Here is a 10,579-nt window from a genome sequence, read left to right on the forward strand (position 1 = left end):
AGTTAGCAGACAAGATTTGCTTAAAATTCTATGGCATTATATTTTATTATTTTATAGTATGAAGAATACAATTGAACATTGCTTAATAAAATGGAAAGGATATTTTCACTAAACTATTTGAGGGAGTGTTCACATACAGCTATTCTGTGTTGAGCGGTTAACAAAAATGTGGTCCTCCTGTATGCTTCATTTAGAGTTATTTATGCAACTTTAGTGGTGATACAAATGTTGGGCAAATGTTTAGATTTTTAATACATTCTCAGGCTGCATGATGGGACTCAAATGATGATTTGAAAAAAGTCACATGAAAGGCATGAACTCTGATTTGTTTCTTGTGCAGGCTACACACTTAACCAGTCTCATTCACAATTTGACAAGCACTTGATAATATTCTAACCAGGCCTCGGATTTCCCGGCGGCATCCCCCTTGTGTGGCAGTAATGCTCCCTAAAAAACCCATGCCTTTTGAAGGCCAAAGTGGCCGTTGTGCCCTTAGGCTGAATATAATAATTATAATTCCTGGCTGCCGTGCTCCAAAACACCTCTCACTCACATGGCTCTCTCAGATATTTCAATGATTATTTGCCAATGCTTGTCATGTGATTGGGTCCTTCTCACAGGCATTTAATCTAAGAAGGAGGCTACAAGTGAAGACACAATGGGGACGCAACTGTGCGAATTCCGAAGCGCATATTGAAGATGTTAGAACAGTCCATATTTTCGTCAGCCAAGAAGATGAGTAGGCCTAACGAACAGCAAAATCACTAGCCTATGTTAATCTACTATCCCCCATAGTACAAAAGTTGACCTATTCTATTGGTCAACTTGTCCTTCTGTGCAATAAATAAATATTACAAACATACTCTGGGAAAGTTGTGGGATGCGATAGATTCCAAACTAATACAACAAATCGCATCAAAAAAACTTTGAAAAGCAATGAGGCTGATGCAACAGATCATAACGTTTACCTTAAAATGTTGATAAACTATTAAGCAATTTCTTCACATTATAAGCGCAGAAATGCTCACACGGCAGTAGGCTATAAGTGTAAATGTTCCAAAATCAATTAGCGGGAAAACACTGTTATCGAAAATGACGGAAATGCGATAATGCATGTAAAGATTATCTTTCCCAAACTTGAAACTCATGCTCCGCCTATGTATGTCAGTTAGGCTCTAATCAAATCAAATCAAATTGTATTTGTCACATGCGCCGGATACAACAGTTGTAGTAGACCTTACAGGGAAATGCTTACTTAAAACAATGCAGTTTTAAAGAAGAAAGAAATATATAGAAATATAACAAATAATTAAGGAGCAACAATAAAATAACAGTAGCAAGGCCATATACAGGGGGTTCCGGTACAGAGTCAATGTGCGGGGGCAACGGTTAGTCGAGGTAATTGAGGTAATATGTACATGTAGGTAGAGATAAAGTGACTAAGCATGGATAATAAACAGAGTAGCAACAGTGTAAAAATGAGGGGTGGGGTGGGGACAATGCAAATATTCTGGGTAGCCATTTGATTAACTGTTCAGTCTTATGGCTTGGGGGTAGAATCTGTTAAGAAGCCTTTTTGACCTAGACTTGGAGCTCCGGTACCGCTTGTTGTGCGGTAGCAGAGAGAACAGTCTATGACTAGGGTGCCTGCAGTCCTTTACAATTTTTTAGGCCTTCCTCTGAGAACGGATGGTATAGAGGTCCTGGATGGCAGGAAGCTTGGCCCCAGTGATGTACTGGGCTGTACGCACTACCCTCTGTAGTGCCTTGCGGTTGGAGGCCGAGCAGTTACCATACCAGTGCTCGGTCCTCTGTTTTTTTGTGGTCCACAATCATCTCCTTTGTCTTGATCACATTGAGGGAGAGGTTGTTATCCTGGCACCACACTGCCAGGACTCAGACCTCCTCCCTATAGGCTGTCTCATCGTTGTCAGTGATCAGGCCTACCATTGTGTCGTCAGCAAACTTAATGATGGTGTAGGAGTCGTGCTTGGTCATGCAGTCATGGGTGAACAGGGAGTACAGGAGGGGACTGAGCATGCACCCCTGAGAGTGATGTGTTGTTACCTACCCTTACCACCTGGGGGCGACCCGTCAGGAAGTCCAGGATCCAGTTGCAGAGGGAGGTGTTTAGTCCCAGGGTCCTTAGCTTATTGATGAGCTTTGAGGATACTATGGTGTTGAACGCTGAGCTGTAGTCAATGAATAGCATTCTCACGTAGGTGTTCCTTTTGTCCAGGTGGGAAAGGGCAGTGTGGAGTACAATAGAGATTGCATCATCTGTGGATCTGTTGGGGCGCTATGCAAATTGGAGTGGGTCTAGGGTTTCTGGGATAATGGTGTTGATGTGAGCCATGACCAGCATTTCAAAGCACTTCATGGCTACAGACGTGAGTGCTACAGATCGGTAGTCATTTAGGCAGGTTACCTTGGTGTTCTTGGGTACAGGATCTATGGTGGTCTGCTTGAAACATGTTGGCATTACAGACTCGGTCAGGGACAGGTTGAAAATGTCAGTGAAGACACTTGCCAATAGGTCAGTGCATGCTCTGAGTACACGTCCTGGTAATCCGTCTGGCCCTGTGGCCTTGTGAATGTTGACATGTTTAAAGGTCTTACTCACATCGGCTACGGAGAACGTGATCACACAGTCATCCAGAGCACCTGATGCTTTCATGCATGCTTCAGTGTTGCTTGCCTCGATGCGAGCATAGAAGTTATTTAGCTTGTCTGGTAGGCTCGTGTCACTGGGCTCGCGGCTGTGCTTCCCTTTGTAGTCCGTAATAGTTTGCAAGCCCTGCCACATCCGATGAGCGTCGGAGCCGGTATAGTATGATTCAATCTTAGTCCTGTATTGACGCTTTGCCTGTTTGATGGTTCGTCGGTTGGCATAGAGGGATTTCTTATTAGCATCTGCGTCCTCTGACCACTTCCGTATTGAGTGAGTCACTGGTACTTCCTGCTTTATTTTTTGCTTGTAAGCAGGAATCAGGAGGATAGAGTTATGGTCAGATTTGTCACCCATCAGACTATTCTTGATTTAATCTTGTCTTTACATATACTAAATAGCATATGTGTGAAATTTGTTTTGATTTAGAATGGACCATTATCATGCGCCTGTCTTGGAACAGGGGCAGGGGGGAAAATACATGTAATCTATGCACTTAAATAGCGAATGGAAAACGCTTTTCCCGTGGTTCCTTTTCATGCCAGCCAGGTCGACTATACTCCTGTTGTAAAGCGAAGCAGTGTGCTTAATATTAGGAAAGTTGATATATAAATATAGTAGGCCTAGCCTATAAAAAGCTGATGGGATCCTCCTATTTTTAATAGAGGCCATCAAAGCTCTGTTTTCTCACGCAATTGCATAGCCTATAGAAATGTTGCTCAACATGAGCTCATGGGCTCTCATGAAATGTTTTATTTTATTTTTGATAACATTTGCATTGATGTCAGAGTGATTAGAGGGACAGGCTCAGTACCAGGCAGTTAGCAAGTTTGGTAGGCTGCTAATGACCATCAGCAGCATCAGAGCTTTGAGAAGCCTAGTTACCGTGACTACAGTCACATGGAATTTGACTGCGGTCATATGACTCGTGACTGCCGGTGTGACGGTAATACGGTCACCGTAACAGCCTTATGCTCTGGTGATGCCTGAAGGGGAGGCGTTGGGAGGCAGGGGGGTATCGAGTGGCCCTCTGGCGATGTTGGAAGGGGAGGCGTTGGGAGGCAGGGGGGTATCGAGCGGCCCTCTGGCGATGCTGGAAGGGGAGGCGTTGGGAGGCAGGGGGGCATCGAGCGGCCCTCTGGCGATGCTGGAAGGGGAGGCGTTGGGAGGCAGGGGGGTATCGAGCGGCCCTCTGGTGATGCTGGAAGGGGAGGCGTTGGGAGGCAGGGGGTTATCGAGCGGCCCTCTGGTGATGCTGGAAGGGGAGGCGTTGGGAGGCAGGGGGGTATCGAGCGGCCCTCTGGTGATGCTGGAAGGGGAGGCGTTGGGAGGCAGGGGGGTATCGAGCGGCCCTCTGCGCGTCCTGACACTGACGATGACCTTGGCCTCTGGTACTAATGGAAGTAGAGGGCAGCAGAGGTCTCTCTCGCTCATTTATGTGTCTGTCTGTCTGTCTGTCTGTCTGTCTGTCTGTCTGTCTGTCTGTCTGTCTGTCTGTCTGTCTGTCTGTCTGTCTGTCCTCCACTATCTCCTTTATGTTTGTTGGTGTCTACAAGGTGTCAGTCATTATCTTCCATCTTCTCTCCTCTATCTCTCTGGTTCTCCCCTTCCCTTTCTCCTTTTGTCCACCTCCAGTCCATTCTCTCTACATGTTGTTCTTACCGTATCCCTGTATCGTTTGAAGAGCTACAATGTTCTGAACAAGGAAAATCTCCACCATGACATAATGGTCCGTTTTTAGGTCAAACAGATCGTTATCACTGCAAGAGCACATTACGGTGGCTAACTACTAAACAACTATCCATTGGTCAAAATAAATGGTCTGAAAAAGCAGTCAACATGGCAGTTACCTTATCTATTATGAGTTCAGAATACAAGTAGGATTTTGCCTGGGTTACGTCTCGTTACGCAACTGAGCTTCTTGGTAATCCCCTCTTTTATAATTGAATTTCGATTTGCGCCTTACAAAAAGAGGGAAATAATCCCTGTCATTGATCTTTGCTGGTATTGATTAGTCTGCGTAAGATTAAGCACATTATGTGATTGACTGTACAATCAGTGGTCCGTAGAAGAGGGACAGATGGTGAATGACAGTCAGTGAGAGAGACAGACCCTACATCTCCCCCTACTGCGCCCCCTGTCTCTGACTAAGTCTGTAGGGTAGAACAATTCTTACTAAAATAACTCCAGACAACAGGAGGTTGGGGGCACCTTAATTGGGTAGGATGGGCTCATGCTAATGGCTGGAGTGGGATTGATGGAATGATATCAAATACCTCAAACACATGGTTGAATACCATTCCATTCACTCCGTTCCAGCCATTGTTATGAGCCGTTCTCCCCTCAGCAGCCTCCACTGCTCCAGACGTTCCCTACGGATATTGTTTAAGTTTTTCTAAATGAAAACATGCTTCATGATTCTGCGTATACTGTATTTGTTTGTGTTAGCTATAGGTTTGTGTGCATGTGTGTGTTTGTGTGTGTGTCTCAGTTTGTGTCTGAGTGTACTGTATGTATGTGTTTGTATGTGAGCGTGAGTGTGTGTGTGAGTCTGTGTGTGTGTCTGTTGTGCATACTGTATTAGCAGCAGTGTTGCCTTGGGGCTCCAACTGTGAGGGCTGGGCTGCCGGGTGCAGAGGGAGAGGGAGAGGGAGGGCGGTGTTTACAAACGTTCCCCTCTCTCAATTTTCTCCCGCCCTCTCTTCCAGCCACACTCCTCAACATGAGCCTGAAAGAGAAACTCCAACCTGTGAGTACTCCAACTCTACTCTCTCACTCCCTTATTCTCTTCTTTCTTTCTCTTCCTGTCTCACTCCTGTCCTTTTCTGCCTCTCCTCTTACCCTCATGGTCATCTGGTGGTTCGTAGCAGGCTACCTAGCTCCATCCTCCGTATTGACAGTGAGGCAGGGACTGTGACGGATGTTGTTAGTGCTGATGTCATCTTGTTGTCGTCATAATTTGTCTTGTGTCACTTGTCGCCCACTTTGTTTTCATAGGTGATAATTATGTTGATGTTTTGTGGGCTCCAGGGTACTTGTTGGTCTCTGGAATGTTCATTTGATTAGCATGAATCAAATTTCATTTTGTTCTGAAAATGATTATTCTAATTTCAAGAGAACAGTTCACAGTACCTTAGAGGTGTTTGTTTTAGTGTATGAAACAAAACTAGTGTCAGAGGTTTTTCAGACTGGATTTTCAGACTGGATTGTTACTGAAGTATTAACATAGTTAGGTGCTCTTTATGCAAATAGCTAGTGTTTGTTTTTAATCTTAAAAAATATATTTGTTGTATTCTATGTCAGATGTATTGTATTTTCCAATAAGGACTGTTAACTGTTATAAGCCCTGAGTGGTTTGGGTAAAACATTGTGGTGCAGACGGCATGGAGCTTATTCAGGCTATCATTATGAAACAGGACTGGAAATTATGTCAATAATCTGAAATTACCCAGATGAGTGAATCTGGGTAACACACACACACACTCACACTGCCAATCGCTCAGCTTGCTCCCACAGGTACATCATGTTAGATGTTAAATTCAGTCCTCAGGGGGAGAATCCTGATCGTTGGTACGAGAGCGCAGTTGTCAGAGAAAGAGCACAGTGACACGTGGAATCACAACCCTCATTTAGCCACAAACATTGATAGCAATAAGGCCTAAGGTCCTGAGCCCTATGTAGCCCCCAGCAGTCAGGTCTCCTTTCATACGGTATGTAGCAAACAGTACTGCAGGTGTAGAATCTTCATTTGATCACCCTGTTGCAGGAGAACTTTCCTGCAATGCAGAAAATGTAAAACGTGTTGTGTATTTGAGGTTTAAAAATGCTTCTGAAGTTTATAATTTCCACTTTGAAATGCCATTAATTATAATCCACATAATAATTCACATTTCCTGTTGCTGCGTTATTTTCCTGCTGTATCGAACTGGCTAAAATTAAGATCCTACATCTGTACAGTACTTTAAATGCTCTGCTATGAGAGGTTCTGCAGTGCATTTTGACATCCTCAGTCTTCAGTCAATCGTTTCAGTTTGTTGTTTCAAATTGTTTATTCAGGGTAAGAAATGCATTAACTGAACTATCCATTTAGTTAAAGCTCAGTCCTACTATTCCCTGTATTAGATTAGTTTACTGACTACTGGAGCAGCACCCCCTGGACTGGGCGAGAGTTGGGTCATAGAGCGGTAAGTGGGCAGTGTGTAGTCTGGATGGCAATCGATAGGAGGCTAACCATGTGGTGTCATTTTATCACCTCTAGGACTGACTGTATGTGGGAACTTTAGCCTTACAGGTTTGTTCTCTTACTTTGAGTCTGAACATCTTTTCCATTTAAGAATCAAAGCTGTGAGGGTTGAGAGAGGTCAGATGTTCTGGAAAGAGATGGAAATTGTCATATGAAGCTTTCACCTTGTACTCTCAGGTTATTTAGTAGGACAAAAACCTTGTAGCACTGAACATGCCGCATTTAATGTACCTGTATTTTGTGATCCAGCTAAGTAGGGACATTGGAGAGGGTTGGCAGCAAGGGCACCATGGTAACGCTGTGTGTTATTACAGATTATTCTGTCACCATGGCTATGTTCATAGTTATGCAAACTATACATGCAAAGTAGGATGAGCCAGTGGAGGTTCCACCAGACTAGCCTGCAGAACATGTTGACTGTTGAGGTTCCACCAGACTAGCCTGCAGAACATGTTGACTGTGGAGGTTCCACCAGTCTAGCCTGCAGAACATGTTGACTGTGGAGGTTCCACCAGCCTAGCCTGCAGAACATGTTGACTGTGGTGGTTCCACCAGTCTAGCCTGCAGAACATGTTGACTGTGGTGGTTCCACCAGTCTAGCCTGCAGAACATGTTGACTGTGGAGGTTCCACCAGCCTAGCCTGCAAAACATGTTGACTGTGGAGGTTCCACCAGTCTAGCCTGCAGAACATGTTGACTGCGGAGGTTCCACCAGCCCAGCCTGCAGCACATGTTGACTGCGGAGGTTCCACCAGCCCAGCCTGCAGCACATGTTGACTGCGGAGGTTCCACCAGCCCAGCCTGCAGCACATGTTGACTGTGGTGGTTCCACCAGCCCAGCCTGCAGCACATGTTGACTGTGGTGGTTCCACCAGCCCAGCCTGCAGCACATGTTGACTGTGGTGGTTCCACCAGCCTAGTGTGCAGCACATGTTGATCAGGGAGGTTGCACCAGCCTAGCCTGCAGCACATGTTAACTGTCATGAATCTCGAGTGAGACAACAACAGATTTTATTTATTTTCTATTTAACCTTTATTTAAATAGGCAAGTCAGTTAAGAACAAATTCTTATTTACAATGACAGCCTACCCCGGCCAAACCCGGACGACGCTGGGCCAATTGTGCGGCACCCTATGGGACTCCCAATCACATCCGGATGTGATACAGCCTGGAATCGAACCAGGGACTGTAGTGACTTCTCTTTGCACTGAGATGCAGGGCCTTAGACCGCTGCACCATTCGGAGCCCATATGGGTGATATCAGAGAGCACATTGTGCACCATGGTCTGCCTATGTCCAGAGCTGTAAAAATACTTGAAAGTACTACTTAAGGAGTTTCTTGGGGTATCTGTACTTTACTTTACTATTTATATTTTTGACATCTTTTACTTTTATTTTCCGGAATAAAATTATGTACTTTTTACTCCATACATTTTCCCTGACACCCAAAAGTACTCATTACATTTTGAATGGTTAGCAGGACAGGAAAATGGTCTAATTCACACACTTATCAAGAGATCATCCCTGGTCATCCATACCTCTACGTTAAGCACACAGAAAGTTTTGACCAATACTGCCCTCCTATACAAGCACTCACAAAAGGTGTTAGTGAAAATGAACCAAAATCACCCAGCTCTTTGCAACAATCCCTGTCGATTTGCTTGTAAATTAGGGCACTTACCCTGCTCTGCCATTGGCAGAGGGACAGTGAAGGGGGTCACATGGTGTGGCAGGTGAGATGCAGCAGGGTCTTTTAAAAGGCCAGTGAGCGGGGTGGGGTGGGGGAGAAGGGTACAGACAGCCAGGCAGCCAGAGAGGGTCCACTCCCCAGCAGTGGTCTGTTAGAGCTGGGCACATAGGCACTGGGCCACTGGGTAGCTGATCTGGAGCATTGTGCTGGACATAGCGGACTAGGATGGAGCAGGGGAGGACCTATATGTTCCGGGGGAGACAGGGTGGGCTGCTGGGGAATTTGAGGGGGACCAGGGTGTCGTGCTCCTCCTCCTCCTGCTGCTGCTGTGGTCGGGACCAGAATAAACTGGAGCTCCTGGATATGGAGGCTCTCATCGTTGTACCGGTTAGTAGGAGCACTAGGGTCAGACTGATTAAAATTGTCTATGTGAGTGTGATCTCTTGGGTTATTGTTGTCGATTCAGATACTGTGGTTTCGATGATGGTGTGTGAGGAAAATATACATTTTTAGGTAATATTATGGTCTGTGCTGTCACTATGAGAACACTATCACTAAGGTCCTCTCTGTATTTGAATTTGCACCTATGATTTACATACTGGTTATTATAGTTGATTTGGTTCCTATTTGGCTGTACTGACTGTGTTGAACACTCAGAAATCAGACCCCCGTCAACCATGTAGATATTTGTCTTGTGAAAAGCTGTGCGTTGGCTTCTACAGTGTTTGTGTTGAGTCCTTCGAGACAGATATTGTTTATACTCCAGGACATAATTGTCTTCATGACAACATGACTGGCTAGCTGTGAGACTGAGGGATGTTTGTGTGAACATTTACACTCATTGCATTGTATCACACACACACACACACACACACACACACACACACACACACACACACACACACACACACACACACACACACACACACACACACACACACACACACACACACACACACACACACACACACACACACACACACACACACACACACACACACACACACACACTACTTCTCCCTCTTTGTCACTCACTCTGGACTACACATTAACTCTGATTGATTTGTGACAGTGCTTGAACAGCTAATGGAGGGTTGTTGTGTTTTTTTGCTGCTGCTGTTCTAGTTGTACTGAGGTGATAGACGTGGGTTGGAGGCCCGCGGTGTCAGACACAGTAGGTAGTTAGACAGAACACAGTTGCTCCCCTTCCTTCCCCCAAAGGGCACAACAAAGACAATATCAGGTCCTGTTCTGCTCCTCTCTTCTGAACTGTCTTCTGCTCTGGTTCCCTGAACCCACGTCCCTCGGGTTTCTCGGCACAATTCTCTGACATGACTCTTTCTTATACAGCTTTCCATTTTGCTTAGGCTATTTGGCTTATCATCTCATATTATTGGGGTTCTAATCAAGGCCTTTTCAGCAGGGTGGTGAGGGGCCATTGTGACGATATTCCGTTTCAATTCTGTTTCACTTTTACTGCCCATGATTAATCTAGATTCAGCAGGACTCTCTGACCGTCTCTGCCCTCTCCCCTTCTAGGTACTGTCCCTAGGGGCTGATGTCCTGCCAGAGTACAAGCTCCAGGCGCCTCGCATCCACAAGTGGACCATCCTTCACTACAGTCCCTTCAAGGCAGTGTGGGACTGGGTCATCCTCCTGCTGGTCATCTACACGGCCGTCTTCACCCCCTACTCCGCTGCCTTCCTGCTCAACGAGGTGGAGGACGAGCTCCGGCGCTCCTGTGGCTACACCTGCAACCCCCTCAACGTGGTGGATCTGGTGGTGGACGTCATGTTTATCGTGGACATTCTCATCAACTTCCGGACCACATATGTCAATCACAATGACGAGGTGGTCAGCCACCCGGGGCGCATCGCCCAGCACTACTTCAAAGGCTGGTTCCTCATTGATATAGTGGCAGCCATCCCCTTTGACTTGCTCATATTCCGCTCTGGCTCTGATGAGGTGAGATGGATGG

At 45.8% G+C, this 10,579-nt stretch overlaps 1 protein-coding gene across 3 annotated transcripts in view; it reads left to right on the forward strand.

The window, feature by feature from the left end:
• Positions 1-10,579, forward strand: part of LOC139565288 (voltage-gated inwardly rectifying potassium channel KCNH6-like) — a 45,765-nt gene that overhangs the window by 25,975 nt on the left and 9,211 nt on the right. For all 3 annotated transcript variants that reach the window (XM_071385488.1, XM_071385491.1, XM_071385490.1), the window contains one exon: positions 10,141-10,566. In XM_071385488.1, coding sequence (XP_071241589.1) covers positions 10,141-10,566 — 426 coding nt within the window. The remainder of the gene's footprint in view (positions 1-10,140; positions 10,567-10,579) is intronic.

The sequence above is a fragment of the Salvelinus alpinus genome, chromosome 36, assembly GCF_045679555.1.
Source record: "Salvelinus alpinus chromosome 36, SLU_Salpinus.1, whole genome shotgun sequence".
NCBI classification, from domain to species: domain Eukaryota; kingdom Metazoa; phylum Chordata; class Actinopteri; order Salmoniformes; family Salmonidae; genus Salvelinus; species Salvelinus alpinus.